Source organism: Poecile atricapillus, chromosome 31 (genome assembly GCF_030490865.1).
Source record: "Poecile atricapillus isolate bPoeAtr1 chromosome 31, bPoeAtr1.hap1, whole genome shotgun sequence".
Lineage (NCBI taxonomy): Eukaryota > Metazoa > Chordata > Aves > Passeriformes > Paridae > Poecile > Poecile atricapillus.
The window spans coordinates 4,380,063-4,395,578 of NC_081279.1; the positions used below are offsets into that span (position 1 = coordinate 4,380,063).

General features: G+C 53.6%; 2 protein-coding genes across 3 annotated transcripts; one reads left to right on the forward strand and one right to left on the reverse strand.

The window, feature by feature from the left end:
- Positions 1 to 2,577: 2,577 nt before the first annotated feature.
- Positions 2,578 to 8,049, reverse strand: TBCB (tubulin folding cofactor B). Its single transcript, XM_058859915.1, has 6 exons — positions 7,688 to 8,049; positions 6,328 to 6,471; positions 5,103 to 5,199; positions 3,685 to 3,876; positions 3,503 to 3,575; positions 2,578 to 2,740 (listed from the first exon to the last, which is right to left on the reverse strand). The coding sequence occupies exons 1-6, from the start codon at positions 7,799 to 7,801 to the stop codon at positions 2,623 to 2,625; spliced, it is 738 nt and encodes a 245-aa protein (XP_058715898.1). The 5' UTR covers positions 7,802 to 8,049; the 3' UTR covers positions 2,578 to 2,622.
- Positions 8,050 to 8,350: 301 nt separating this feature from the next.
- On the forward strand, positions 8,351 to 14,312 carry POLR2I (RNA polymerase II subunit I). Of its 2 annotated transcripts, XM_058859896.1 has the most exons (7): positions 8,351 to 8,474; positions 9,169 to 9,223; positions 9,590 to 9,663; positions 11,487 to 11,561; positions 12,405 to 12,456; positions 13,377 to 13,473; positions 13,620 to 14,312. In XM_058859896.1, the coding sequence occupies exons 1-6, from the start codon at positions 8,416 to 8,418 to the stop codon at positions 13,437 to 13,439; spliced, it is 378 nt and encodes a 125-aa protein (XP_058715879.1). In that variant the 5' UTR covers positions 8,351 to 8,415; the 3' UTR covers positions 13,440 to 13,473; positions 13,620 to 14,312. The 2 variants fall into 2 exon arrangements, with proteins under 2 accessions (XP_058715879.1, XP_058715878.1); XM_058859895.1 differs by having other exon boundaries at positions 13,377 to 14,312.
- The last annotated feature ends 1,204 nt before the right edge of the window (positions 14,313 to 15,516 follow it).

The window sequence follows — 15,516 nt, forward strand, 5'->3', positions numbered from 1 at the left end:
AAAATTTGGGGTTTTTTTCCCATAAAAATTTGGGGTTTTTTTTCCATAAAATTTGGGGTTTTTTCCGTAAAAAATTGGAAGTTTTTTTCCTTAAAAAAATTGGGAGTTTTTTCCCTAAATAATTGGGAGTTTTTTCCATAAAAAATTAAGACTTTCCCTTAAAAAAAAGTTTGGGGTTTTTTTCCTTAAAAAATTGGGATTTTTCCTTTAAAACTTTGGGTTTTTTTCCCTAAAGAAATGGGTTTTTATCCATGAAAACTGGGATTTTTCAGCTGGAGGAGCCTTTTGGGGGAATTTTGGCGCCGGGAGGGGAAAATTCCATCAAAATCCGGGAATTCGGAGCCGGAGGCGTCGCCGCTTCTCCCTAAAAAAAAAAAAAAACGGGAAAAAGGAAAAACAAAAAAAACAAAAAAACAAAATCCCCACTCCAGGATCCGTTTTCCCTCCTTTTCCCGCCACATTCCGGGGCCGGATTTGGGTCAGAATTCCGCAATTTTGGGGTTTTTATTTTAAATTTTGGTGGTTTTTTTTTGTTGTTCCTCCCCCTTTGCGGATTTCAGGATTTTTCCCAATTTTTTTATTTTTTATTTTGGTTTTTTTTTTTTTCCCGGTTTTTTTTTTTGGGATGACCCTTAGGAAAAACACGGATGGAAAAACGGGAGGAATTTGGGAGCCGCCGTAAATTATTGTTTAAATAATAAATAAAAACTTTAAAAAAAGGAAAAAAAAAAATCCCAAAAATCCCGGAATTCCCACCCGACCTCCTGGAAAATCCACCGGAATTCCCACGCCAAAATCCGGGATTTTGGGGCCTCCAAAAGGGGATTTTTGGGGGATTTTTGGGCCTGGAAATCCTGGAAAAAATTCCCAAAATTCCTGGTGAGAGAATTTTGCCTTTTCCTGCTTCTTTCGAGGACGTTTTGGTGGGAATTTTCCTTTTCCCGGGGTTTTTTTCCGGGATTTGGTGCATGAGGAAAAGCCCCAGGAATTCCCGGGAAAGGAAAAATGAAAAAAAATCGAGGAAGGAAAAGAAAAAAAAAAAAAAGGAAAAAAAAAGAAAAAAAAAGTTTAAAAAAAAGTTTAAAAAAAAATGAAATAAAACGGAGGCGGCTGCGGAGATTTTTCCTTGGAAAAGGGGAAAATTCCCGGGAAATCGGGGAGGGGGAAACTGGGAATTGGGGAACGGGAAAATGGGATTGAACTGGGATTGAACTGGGAATTGGGAACTGGGATTGAACTGGGATTGAACTGGGATTGAACTGGGAATTGGGAACTGGGAACTGGGATTGGAATGGGGAAACGGAATTAATGGGAACTTGGGTTGGGAAAATGGGATTGGACTGGGAAAACTGGGAATGGGGAACTGGGAATGGGGAACTGGGAATGAACTGGGATTAAACTGGGATTGAACTGGGAATTGGGACTGGACTGGGATTGAACTGGGAATTGGGAACAGGGAACTGGATCAAACTGGGAATTGGGATTGAACTGGGAATTGGGAACTGGGATTGGACTGGGATTGATCGGGGAATTGGGATTAAACTGGGATTGAACTGGGAATTGGGATTGATCTGGGAATTGGGAACTGGGATTAAACTGGGACCGAACTGGGAATTGGGATTGAACTGGGAATTGGGAACTGGGATTGATCGGGGAACTGGGACTGAACTGGGACTGGACTGGGATTGAACTGGGACTGGACTGGGATTGAACTGGGACTGGACTGGGAATTGGGAACTGGGATTAAACTGGGACTGAACTGGGAATTGGGATTGAACTGGGAATTGGGAACTGGGATTAAACTGGGATTGAACTGGGAATTGGGATTGAACTGGGAATTGGGAACTGGGATTAAACTGGGATTGATCGGGGAACTGGGACTGAACTGGGACTGAACTGGGACTGGACTGGGATTGATCTGGGAATTGGGAACTGGGATTAAACTGGGATTGAACTGGGATTAAACTGGGATTGAACTGGGAATTCCCCCCCCATTCCCAAACCCCGGCCACGCCCCTTTGACCCCTCATTAAAATGCACCGACCACGCCCCCTCCCTGCCCAAAATGGCCGCCCTGTGCATTCCCATTGGCCGAGCCACCTGTCAATCACCATAGCCCCGCCCCCTGTGCTCTGATTGGTCACCACACCGGAAGTGCCGCCATTTCCCCCAGAAATGACCAAAACTCGAATTTTTCACCTCAAAACGCCTTTAGGGGGTGGGGGAGGGGCCGAGAGGGGCGTGTCCCATCCACGCCTTGGCCACGCCCCTTTCCCCACCCTCAGGAGGGCTCTGATTGGCTGAATGCTCAAGCCACGCCCACCCACCCACAGCCACGCCCACCACGGGGCGGTTCCGGCGCTTTCTGGGGGGGGAGGGGGCGAATTTTGGGAATCCCGGGAGGAATTTTGGGAATTTTGGGAATTTTGGGATTCCCCAACTCCCAACTTCCCCCGGGAGGGGGCGGAGCCTCCAAAGCCCCGCCCACGCCGCCATTTTGTCCCTCCCCCAAACCCAAATCCGCTTTTCCCGGAAATCGATGGAATAACCCCAAAAAAAAGCGGGAAAACGCCGGGATTTGGGGGGATTTTGGGGTTTTTTGGGGGGATTTTGGGGGTCCCGTCAGAGTTCGTCGTCCAGGCCGTCGTCCTCCTCGGGGAAATCGCCGGGGACGACGTTGTGGGGCTTGACGAAGGCGCCGTATTTCGGGGGGCACTCGAAGTAACGGCGGCCGCCCACGCTGGGGGGGAGAGAGGATTCGGGGAGGAAAAAACGGGAATTTGGGGAGAAAAAAAACGGGAATTTGAGGATTTGGGGAATTTGAGGATTTGGGGAATTTGGGGATTTTGCGGGGGAATTTCCTCCCCAAATTTGACCAAAAAATGTCTCACGATTCCCTCAAAGGCAGTTCAGGACCTCCCAAAATCCCCTCAAAATCCCCCAAAACCATCCACGACCCCCCAAATCCCCCTCAGGACCTCCCAAACCCTCCCAAAATCCCCCCAGGACCCCCCAAATCCCCCCCAGGACCTCCCAAACCCTCCCAAAATCCCCCCAGGACCCCCCAAAACCTCCCAAAATCCCCCCAGGACCCCCCTAAACCCTCCCAAAATCCCTCCAGGACCCCCCAAAATCCCCCCAGGACCTCCCAAAACCTCCCAAAATCCCCCCAGGACCCCCCAAATCCCCCCCAGGACCTCCCAAAACCTCCCAAAATCCCCCCAGGACCCCCCAAATCCCCCCCAGGACCTCCCAAACCCTCCCAAAATCCCCCCAGGACCCCTCCAGGGCCCTCCAAAGCCCTCCAGGACCCCCCAAATCCCCCCAAACCCCCTCGAACCCCCCCAGGACCTCCCAAACCACCCCAAAATCCCCCTCGGGACCCCCCCAAGCCCTCCCAGGATCCCCAGAACCTTCCAGACCCCCCCAGGACCCCCCCAGGACCCCCCCAGGACCCCCCAAACCCCCCCAGGACCCCCCAAACCCCCCAGGACCCCCTCACCTCCCGTCGTGCTTGCCCAGCGGTTCGTCGTAGCGCACCCCAACCCAGAACCCCGGCTTGAAATCCGTCTCGCCTTCGGAGAGGGGAGAATCAGGAACAGCGGGAAAAGGAGCGGGAATTCCCCCGGGAAGGTTCCGGAAGGTTCCAGAAGGGGCAGGGAGGGCGGGGGAGGGGACACGCACCCACGAAGGCGATGGTGGCCCTGCGGCGGGGCTGGCCCGGGACACGAACCTCGCAGCGAGCGCCGAGCGGCAACGACGCCGCCGCCGCCGCCTCCTGCGCCCGGCGCTGCTCCCGATCCCGCTCCCGCTCCCGCTCCCGATCCTGATCCCAACGGCCCCAGGAGCGCTGCCGCAGGAACGAGCGCATGGACTCTGTGGGGAAATCCTCATCATCATCATCATCATCATCATCATCCTCATCATCATCATCATCATCCTCATCATGATCCCTGATCCTGATCCCTGCTCCCGCTCCCGCTCCTGATCCCAACGGCCCCAGGAGCGCTGCCGCAGGAACGAGCGCATGGACTCTGCGGGGAAATCCTCATCATCCTCATCATCATCATCCTCATCCTCATCCTGATCCCTGATCCTCATCCTGATCCCTGATCCTGATCCCAATCCCTGCTCCCGCTCCTGATCCCAACGGCCCCAGGAGCGCTGCCGCAGGAACGAGCGCATGGACTCTGTGGGGAAATCCTCATCATCATCCTCATCCTCATCATCATCATCCTCATCATCATCCTCATCCTCATCATCATCCTGATCCCTGATCCTGATCCTGATCCTGATCCCAATCCCTGCTCCCGCTCCTGATCCTGATCCCAACGGCCCCAGGAGCGCTGCCGCAGGAACGAGCGCATGGACTCTGTGGGGACAGGAACATCATCATCATCCTCATCATCATCATCCTCATCATCATCATCATCCTCATCCTCATCCTCATCCTCATCCTCATCATCATCCTCATCCTCATTCTCATCATCATCCTCATCCCTGATCCTGATCCCGATCCCTGATCCTGATCCCTGATCCCAATCCCATTTCCAATCCCAATCCCGATCCCGGTGCCAGTGGCCCTGCTCCGTGTCCCCGATGTCCCCAACCCCTCAATGTCCCCAATCCCCTCACGTCCCCCTGTCCCTGTGTCCCCTCATGTCCCCCTGTCCTGTCCCCTGTCCTGTCCCACCTGTCCTCTTGTCCCCAGTGTCCCCTCTTGTCCCCAGTGTCCCCTCATGTCCCACCTGTCCTCATGTCCCCAGTGTCCCCTCTTGTCCCCAGTGTCCCCTCATGTCCCCCTGTCCCCTCATGTCCCCAGTGTCCCCTCTTGTCCCCCTGTCCCCTCATGTCCCCCTGTCCCCTCCTGTCCCACCTGTTCTCTTGTCCCCAGTGTCCCCTCATGTCCCCCCAGTGTCCCCTCATGTCCCCAGTGTCCCCTCATGTCCCCAGTGTCCCCTCATGTCCCCATGTCCCCTCATGTCCCCAGTGTCCCCTCATGTCCCCAGTGTCCCCTCATGTCCCCCTGTCCCCTCATGTCCCCCCAGTGTCCCCTCATGTCCCCATGTCCCCTCATGTCCCCCTGTCCCCTCCTGTCCCACCTGTCCTCTTGTCGTAGTCACTCTCGGCCATCTCGTATTTGGCCACCTGGCTCAGGTCCTCAAACTGCCCCGCACGGGCCCCGCTGCGGTCGGTCACCTGTGGGGACACCAGGGGACACCAGGGGACATGGGGACACCTGTGGGGACACCAGGGGACATCAGGGGACATGGGGACACCTGTGGGGACACCAGGGGACATCAGGGGACATGGGGACACCTGTGGGGACACCAGGGGACATGGGGACACCAGGGGGACATGGGGACACCTGTGGGGACATGGGGACACCAGGGGGACATGGGGACACCAGGGGGGACATCAGGGGGGACATGGGGACAGCACAGGGGACATGGGGAGATGGCACTGAGACACGCACAGGGGACAGGAGGTGACACAGGGGGTGACACAGGAGGTGACACTGAGCTGACACAGGTGACACAGGAGGTGACACAGGAGGTGACACAGGTGACACAGCTGTCACTCACGTGCACCCTGCAGCCATTGCTGATGGGGAAGAGGGATGACACAGGTGATACAGGTGACACACAGGTGACACTGAGGTTACACAGGTGACACAGGAGGTGACACAGGTGACACAGGTGACAGAAGGTGACACAGCTGTCACTCACGTGCACCCTGCAGCCGTCGCTGATGGGGAAGGGGGATGACACAGGTGATACAGGTGACACACAGGTGACAGGAGGTGACACAGGGGGTGACACACAGGTGACACAGGTGACACAGGAGGTGACACAGGTGACACAGGAGGTGACACAGGTGACACAGGTGACAGAAGGTGACACAGATGTCACTCACGTGCACCCTGCAGCCGTCGCTGATGGGGAAGGGGAAGGGGGATGACACAGGTGATACAGGTGACACACAGGTGACACAGGTGACACACAGGTGACACAGGTGACACAGGAGGTGACACAGGAGGTGACACAGGTGACACTGAGGTGACACAGGTGACACAGGTGACAATGAGGTGACAATGAGGTGACACAGGTGACAGAAGGTGACACAGATGTCACTCACGTGCACCCTGCAGCCGTCGCTGATGGGGAAGGGGGATGACACAGGTGATACAGGTGACACACAGGTGACAGGAGGTGACACAGGTGACACAGGAGGTGACACAGGAGGTGACACAGGTGACAGGAGGTGACACAGGAGGTGACACAGGTGACAATGAGGTGACAATGAGGTGACACAGATGTCACTCACGTGCACCCTGCAGCCGTCGCTGATGGGGAAGGAGCCCAGCAGGGCCTCGTCGCAGTCCAGCGGCCCCAGGGGCTCGTCCTGGGCCCCGAACAGCTCCAGCTGCATGCACGAGGCTGGGGAGCCCACCACCAGCTCCAGTTTGCACTGGGAATGGATACTGGGGTTACTGGGAGCACTGGGAATGGATCCTGAGAGCAGCACGAGGCTGGGGAGCCCACCACCAGCTCCAGTTTGCACTGGGAATGGATACTGGGGTTACTGGGAGCACTGGGAATGGACACTGGGAATGGCACGAGGCTGGGGAGCCCACCACCAGCTCCAGTTTGTACTGGGAACACAGGAATGGGTTACTGGGAGCACTGGGAGCACTGGGAATGGCACGAGGCTGGGGAGCCCACCACCAGCTCCAGTTTGCACTGGGAACACAGGAATGGGTTACTGGGAGCACTGGGAATGGCTGGGGAGCCCACCACCAGCTCCAGTTTGCACTGGGAATGGATACTGGGGTTACTGGGAGCACTGGGAATGGCACTGGGGTTACTGGGAGCACTGGGAATGGATACTGGGGTTACTGGGAGCACTGGGAATGGCACTGGGGTTACTGGGAGCACTGGGAATGGATCCTGGGGTTACTGGGAGCACTGGGAATGGCACTGGGGTTACTGGGAGCACTGGGAATGGCACTGGGGTTACTGGGAGCACTGGGAATGGCACTGGGGTTACTGGGAGCACTGGGAATGGCACTGGGGTTACTGGGAGCACTGGGAATGGCACTGGGGTTACTGGGAGCACTGGGAATGGATACTGGGGTTACTGGGAGCACTGGGAATGGCACTGGGGTTACTGGGAGCACTGGGAATGGATACTGGGGTTACTGGGAGCACTGGGAATGGCACTGGGGTTACTGGGAGCACTGGGAATGGCACTGGGGTTACTGGGAGCACTGGGAATGGCACTGGGGTTACTGGGAGCACTGGGAATGGCACTGGGGTTACTGGGAGCACTGGGATCGCCACAGGAATCCCTCCAGTAACTCCCAGTTCGCACTGGGAGGGGTCACTGGGAGTCCCAGCGCTCCCAGGCTGGGTTTGGGGCTCCGTTATCCTGGTCCCGCTATCCCGGTCCGGTTATCCCGTTATCCCGGTCCGGTTATCCCGGTTATCCCGGTCCGGTTATCCCGGTTATCCCGGTTATCCCGGTCCGGTTATCCCCGTTATCCCATTATCCCGGTCCCGTTCTCCCGGTTATCCCGTTACCCCGGTAATCCCGGTCCGGTTATCCCGATTATCCCGTTATCCCGGTCCGGTTATCCCGGTTCCCTTTGTCCCGTTATCCCAGTCCGGTTCTCCCGGTCCGGTACCTTGAGCTCGGCGATGGTGAGCGCGGGCGAGAAGCGTTTGCAGGCACGGAAAGCGTTCAGGGAGCTGCTCACCGCCAGCCACACCGGGCCCGGCCCGGCCCCGCCGCCGTTCATGGCCCCGCTACCGAGCCGGTACCGAGCCGGCCCCGCCCAACCCGGACCGAACCGGGCTCCCGGACACGCCCGGCCCCTCCCGGAGCCCCTCCGGGAGCTCCTCCGGCTCCCCCGAAGCGGGAGCCCCTCCGGGAGCCGCCGGCTCCCCCGAACCGGGAGCCCCGAACGGTTCCGGGCCCGCCCGAACCGGAGCCGCTTCTGGAACCTTCACGGGCCGCCACAGCCGGGACCGGTGAGGGAGCGGCCAATCAGAGCTGGCGGATGAGGTCACGTGATGCAACGCGGCCAATAGCTATGGAGAGGAGGCGGGACGAAGAGAAAATTACCCAATAGACGCAGAAACAGGCGGGAAAAATGAGGATTGACCAATAGGAGAAGAGAAAGGGAGGGGAGAAACGAGGCTCAGCCAATAAGAAGAAAGAAAGGAGGTGCTAAAATGGGTCTGGACCAATAGAAATAAGAAAAAGGCGGGGCAAAGAGACTCCTCCAATAAGAATATACAATTGGCGCAGCTGGAGGAGCGCTGACCAATGAAAAGAGGGAAAGCGGATGATTGACGGGTGGCTTGCCCAATGGGATGAGGGAGTAGGCGGAAAGGGGCGTGTGGCGCAGCCATGGACGGGGAGGGCGCGTACGAGCCCGGCTTCGTGGGGATCCGATTCTGCCAGGAATGGTGAGGGAAAACTCCGGGAAAACTCCGGGAAAACTCCGGGAAAACTCCGGGAAAACTCCGGGAAAACTCCGGGAAAACTCCGGGAAAAGCCGGGAATTCCGGGGGGGAAACCAGCGGGAAGGCGCCGGGAATGCTGCGGGGAGAGTGGGGGGGGCCGGCGGGTACAGCGGGGAATGGCGGGAGCCGTGAGGGGAACAGCGGGAACCGTGAGGGGAACAGCGGGAATTGTGAGGGGAACAGCGGGAACCGTGAGGGGAAAATCGGGAATCGTGAGGGGAAAATCGGGAATCGTGAGGGGAAAATCGGGAATTGTGAGGGGAACAGCGGGAACCGTGAGGGGGAAAATCGGGAATTGTGAGGGGAAAATCGGGAATTGTGAGGGGGAAAATCGGGAATTGTGAGGGGAAAACCCGGGAACCGTGAGGGGAAAATCGGGAATTGTGAGGGGAAAATCGGGAATTGTGAGGGGAACAGCGGGAACCGTGAGGGGAACAGCGGGAACCGTGAGGGGAACAGCGGGAATTGTGAGGGGAAAATCGGGAATCGTGAGGGGAAAATTGGGAATTGTGAGGGGAAAACCCGGGAATGGTGAGGGGGGAAAAGCGGGAGTTATGAGGGGAAAAACCGGGGGATTTTGTGAGGGAAAACGGGGGATTTTCCCCTCGGAGCCTCCCAGTAATCCCAGTTTGCCCAGTAACAACATGCTGTACCCCAAGGAGGACAAGGAGAACCGGATCCTGCTCTACGCCGTGAGTGCCCAAACTGGGACCAGTTCGGGACTGGGACTGAGTCCTCCCAGCCTGTCCCAGTCCCTCCCAGTCCCTCCCAGTCTGTCCCAGTCCCTCCCAGTCCCTCCCAGTCCCTCCCAGTCTGTCCCAGTCCCTCCCAGTCTGTCCCAGTCTGTCCCAGTCTGTCCCAGTCCCTCCCAGTCTGTCCCAGTCCCTCCCAGTCCCTCCCAGTCTGTCCCAGTCCCTCCCAGTCCATCCCAGTCCGTCCCAGTCCGTCCCCAGTGCCCTCCCAGTCCCCCCAATCCACTCCCAGCCCCTCCCAGTCTGTCCCAGTCCCCCCCCTAGTTCTCCCCAGTCCCTCCCAGTCCATCCCAGTTTGGGTTCCAGTGCAGGAACTGCGATTACCAGCAGGAAGCCGACAACAGCTGCATCTACGTCAACAAGATCACGCACGAAGTGGAGTGAGAGCAACAAACATTTCATAAATATTCCCAAAACATTCCCTAAATATCCCAAATATTCCTTAAACCTTCCCTAAATATCCCTAAACATCACAAAACATCCCTGAACATTCCCTAAATATCCCAAATATTCCTTAAACCTTCCCTAAATATCCCTAAACATCACAAAACATCCCTAAACATTCCCTAAGTGTTCCTAAATATTCCCCAATATTCCCTAAATATTCCTGAAACGTTCCCTAAATATTCTAAAACATTTTGGAATATTCCCTAAATATCCCTAAATATTCCCAAATGTTCCCAAATATTCCTTAAACATTCCCTAAATATCCCTAAACGTTCTCAAATATTCCCATATTTGGGGTATATATTTGGGGTGTATTTTGGGTGTATTTTGGGTGTATTTTGGGTGTATTTCAGGTGTATTTTGGGTGGTTTTGGGTGTATTTTGGGTGGTTTTGGGTGTATTTTGGGTGTATTTTTGGATGTGTTTTGGGTATATTTTGGGGTGTATTTTGGGTGTATTTTTGGGTGTATTTTGGGTGGTTTTGGGTGTATTTTGGGTGTTTTTTGGGGGTATTTTTGGTGTATTTTGGGTATATTTTAGGTGTATTTTTGGGTATATTTTAGGTGTATTTTTGGGTATATTTTGGGTGTATTTTTGGGTGTATTTCGGATGTTTTTGGGGTGTATTTTGGGGTGTGTTTTGGCTGTATTTTAGGTGTATTTTGGGGTGTATATTTGGGTATGTTTTGGGTGTAATTTTGAGTATATTTTGGGTGTGTTTTGGTGTATTTTTGGGTATATTTCAGGTGTATTTTGGGTGTAATTTTGGGGTGTATTTTGGGTGTTTTTTGGGGGTATTTTTGGGTGTATTTTAGGTGTATTTTGGGGGTATTTTTGGGTGTATTTTAGGTGTATTTTGGGGGTATTTTTGGGTGTATTTTAGGTGTATTTTGGGGGTATTTTTTGGTGTATTTTTGGGTGTATTTTGGGTGTTTTTTGGGTGTATTTTTGGGTGTATTTTGGGTATCTTTTAGGTGTATTTTGGGTGTTTTTTGGGTGTATTTTGGGTGGTTTTGGGGGGTATTTTTGGTGTATTTTGGATGTGTTTTGGCTGTATTTTAGGTGTATTTTGGGGTGTACATTTCGGTATATTTTGGGTGTAATTTTGAGGTGTTTTTTTGGTGTATTTTTGGGTGTGTTTTGGGTATATTTTGGGTGAATTTGGGGTATTTTCTGGGGTGTGTTTTTGGGTGTATTTCGTGTGTTTTTGGGGTGTATTTCGGGGTGTTTTTGGGGTGTGTTTGGGGTGTATTTTGGGTGTATTTTTGGGTGTGTTTGGGATATACTTTGGGTGTATTTTTGGTTGTATTTTGGGGTGTATTTGGGGTGTATTTTGGGTGTATTTCTGGGTATATTTTGGGGTGTTTTGGGGTGTATTTTTGGGTGTATTTTGGGTATGTTTGGGATGTATGTTTGGGTGTATTTTAGGGGTATTTTGGGTGTATTTTGGGTGTATTTGGGGTATATTTTGGGGTGTATTTTGGGGTGTATTTCTGGTGTATTTCAGGCGTATTTTGAGGTGTTTTTGGGGTGTTTTGGGGTGTTTTTGGGATGTATTTCAGGTGTATTTTTGGGGTGGTTTTGGGGTGTATTTTTGGGGTGTTTTGAGGTGTTTTTGGGGTGTATTTTTGGGGTGTTTTTGGGGTGTATTTTTGGGGTGTTTTGGGGTGGTTTTGGGGTGTTTTTGGGGTGTTTTTGGGGTGTTTTGGGGTGGTTTTGGGGCGGGTTTGTGCAGCAGGGCCGTGCCTGTCCCCCAGCGAGCTGACCCAGATCATCGCTGACGTGTCCCAGGACCCCACCCTGCCCCGAACCGAGGATCACCCCTGCCAGAAGTGAGCTGGGGACACCTGGGGGACATGGGGGAGACATGGGGACACCTGGGGGGACGTCTGGGGACACCTGGGGGGAGATGGGGACACCTGGGGGGAGATGGGGGGGACACGGGGGGACATGGGGGGGACATGGGGGGGACATGGGGACACCTGGGGACACACCTGGGGACACGGGGGGGACACGGGGGGACATGGGGACACCTGGGGGGGACATGGGGACACCTGGGGGGAGATGGGGACACCTGGGGGGACATGGGGACACCTGGGGGGACATGGGGACACCTGGGGGGATGCCTGGACACACCTGGACACACCTGGGGACACACCTGGGCACACCTGGGGGGATCTGGGGACACCTGGGGGGATATGGGGGGGACATGGGGACACCTGGGGGCACACCTGGACACACCTGGGGACACCTGGGGACACACCTGGGCACACCTGGACACACCTGGACACACCTGGGGACACACCTGGGCACACCTGGGAGGATCTGGGGACACCTGGGGGGACATGGGGGGGACATGGGGACACCTGGGGGGACGTCTGGGCACACCTGGACACACCTGGGCACACCTGGACACACCTGGGGACACCTGGGGGTACCTGGGCACACCTGGGCACACCTGGGGACACCTGGGGACACACCTGGGCACACCTGGGGACACACCTGGGCACACCTGGGGACACACCTGGGCACACCTGGACATGCCTGGGGGGATCTGGGCACACCTGGGCACACCTGGGCACACCTGGGGGCACACCTGGGGACACACCTGGGGACACCTGGACACACCTGGGGACACACCTGGACACGCCCGTGGACGCCGTTGCCGTGTGCAGGTGCGGGCACAAGGAGGCCGTGTTCTTCCAGTCCCACAGCGCCCGCGCCGAGGTCAGAGCCCACCCCAAACCCTCCCGAAAACACCCCAAAAACACCCCAAAACCACCCCAAAATACCCCAAAATCCTCCCAAAAACACCCCAGACCCTCCCTAAAAACCCCTAATCCTCCTAAAAACACCCCAAAAACACCAAAATCCTCCCTAAAAACACAAACCCTCCCAAAAAAACCCCAAAACCCCAAAATCCTCCCCAAAAACAGCCCAAAACCACCCCGAACCCTCCCAAAAACACCCTAAAAACACCCCAAAACACCCCAAAATACCCCAAAATCCTCCCAAAAACACCCCAAACCCTCCCTAAAAACCCTTAATCCTCCTAAAAACACCCCAAAAACACCAAAACACCCCCAAAACCTTCAAATCCTCCCTAAAAACCCCAAATTCTCCCCAAAAAACCCCAAAACCACCCAGATCCTCCCCTAAATCCCTCAAAATCTCCCCAAATCACCCCCAAAATCCTCCACAAAAAACCCCAAAACCACCCAGATCCTCCCCCAAATCCCTCAAAATCTCCCCAAATCCTCCACAAAAAAATCCCCAAAAAACCCCGAAAATCCAAAACCCCCGAAGTCCCCGAGGGTTTTGGGGGAATTTTTGGGATTTGGGGTTTTTCTGGGGGGTTTCGTTGGGAATTTTGGGGTTTTTTAGGGGGGTCCCGGGGGATTTTTGGGGAGGGGTCTTTGGTAATTTTGGGGATTTTTTTGGGGGGTCCCGGGGGGTTTTTGGGGAGGGGTCTTTGGGAATTTTGGGGTTTTTTTGGGAGGATCCTGGGGGGATTTGGGGGATTTTTTGGGGGGAATTTTGGAGGGTTTTTTTTTTATTTATTGGGGAGGTTCCAGGTTTTTTTGGGGGGGATTTTGGGGTTTTTTGGGAAGGGAAATTCTCCAGGAATTTGTTCCCAAACCCCGCAGGACGCGATGAGGCTTTACTACGTGTGCACGGCCCCGCACTGCGGCCACCGCTGGACAGAGTGACCCCAAAACTGAGCCAAAATCACCCTGAAATCACCCCAAAATCACCCCAAAACTGACCCAAAATCACCCCAAAATCACCCCAAAACTGAGCCCAGAATCACCCCAAAATCACCCCAAAACTGAGCCCAGAATCACCCTGAAATCACCCCAAAATCACCCCAAAACTGAGTCCAAAACTGACCCAAAATCACCCCCAAATCACCCCAAAATCACCCCAAAACTGAGCCCAGAACCACCCCAAAATCACCCCAAAACTGACCCAAAATCACCCCAAAACTGAGCCCAGAACCACCCCAAAATCACCCCAAAATTACCCCAAAACTGAGTCCAAAACTGACCCAAAATCACCCCAAAACTGAGCCCAGAATCACCCCCAAAATCACCCCAAAACTGACCCAAAATCACCCCAAAACTGAGCCCAGAACCACCCCAAAATCACCCCAAAATTACCCCAAAACTGAGCCCAGAATCACCCCAAAAATCACCCCAAAATCAACATGAAATTACCCCAAAACTGACCCCAAAATTGAGCCCAAAATCACCCCAAAATCACCCCAAAATTACCCCAAAACTGACCCTGAAATCACCCCAAAAATCACCCTAAATGTGACCCCAAAATCACCCCAAAAGTGACCCAAAAATAACCCCAAAACTGACCCCAAACTCCCCAAAATGACCCAAAAATAACCCCAAAACTGACCCCAAACTCCCCAAAATGACCCCAAACCTCTCTGGGATCCCCAAAAATTCCAGGGAAAATTTCCCAAAACCCCCGAGAATTTCACGGGATCCTCCCCCAAAGGGAAAAAGGAAAAAAACCCCAAATTTTGGGAAAATTCCCCCCAAATAAATGGAAAATTTACTAAAAATAAACTGGAAATGCCTGGAAGGAAAATCCCTCAAAATTCCTGGGAAAACCCCAAAATTTCCCGGGAAAATCCCTCAAAATTTAAGGAAAATTCCGGAAAACTGAAAGAAAAATCCCCCAGAATTTATTGGGAAAATCCCCAAATTTCAGGGGAAACACCAGAAAATTCCAGGAAAACTCAAATTCCCGTTTTTCCCCCCAAAACCCAAACTCAGGACAACAAAATTTTCTGGGAATTTTTTATTCCTATCCACCAAAAACTGGGAATGGGAAGGGGGAGGGGATTAAATAAGACAAAAAAGGAGGGAACGGGAAGGGGGAAAAAAACAAAAAAATCCCAAAATTTTTTGGGTGGGAATTTTTTCTGGGAATTTTTTTTTTTCCTCGTCCCGAAAACGTCAAAAAATTAAAAATAAAAAAAACCTGGAAAAAAAAAATCCCGGGATTTGGGATGGAGGCGGTGCCATTTATACAAATATAGTGTTTTAAAAACAACGGGATTGGGGAATTTCGGGGGGAATTTGGGGAATTTGGGGAATGGGGGGAGGGGGTTTTAAACCCTGAGCCGCTCCAGGAAATAATTTAGGGAATTTTGGGGAATTTTGGGGAATTTTTGGGGGGGATGAAAGTGCCTGGAAGCTCCTTAATTATTCTTGGTTGCTCCTCATGAATTATTAATTATTATTAATGAGCTTGGAGCTCCGCCCCTGGGAGGGGGAGGGGCTCTTATTGCCTTGGGAGGGGCCCGGAAGCCTCCGGAATCCCAGGGAAGGTTCTGGAATCCCAGGGAAAGTCCTGGAATTCCCTGGAAAGTCCTGGAATTCCCTGGAAAGTTCTGGAATTCCACCGAAGCTCCGGATCCCCTCTGGAAGCACCTGGAAAGTTTTGGGATCGCTCCGGAAAGTTCTGGAATTCCCCGGGAGGTTCTGGATCCCCTTTGGAAGCACCTGCGGAACGTTCCGGGAAAAACCCGGGAATTCCTGGGAAGGTTCCGGATCCCTCTGGAATGTTCTGGAATCCCTTGGAAAAGTCCTGGGTCCCTCTGGAATGTTCTGGAATCCCTTGGAAAAGTCCTGGGGCCCCCTGGAATGTTCCAGAAACCCTTGGAAAAGTCCTGGGTCCCTCTGGAATGTTCTGGAATCCCTTGGAAAAGTCCTGGGTCCCTCTGGAATGTTCCGGATCCCTTGGAAAAGTCCTGGGTCCCTCTGG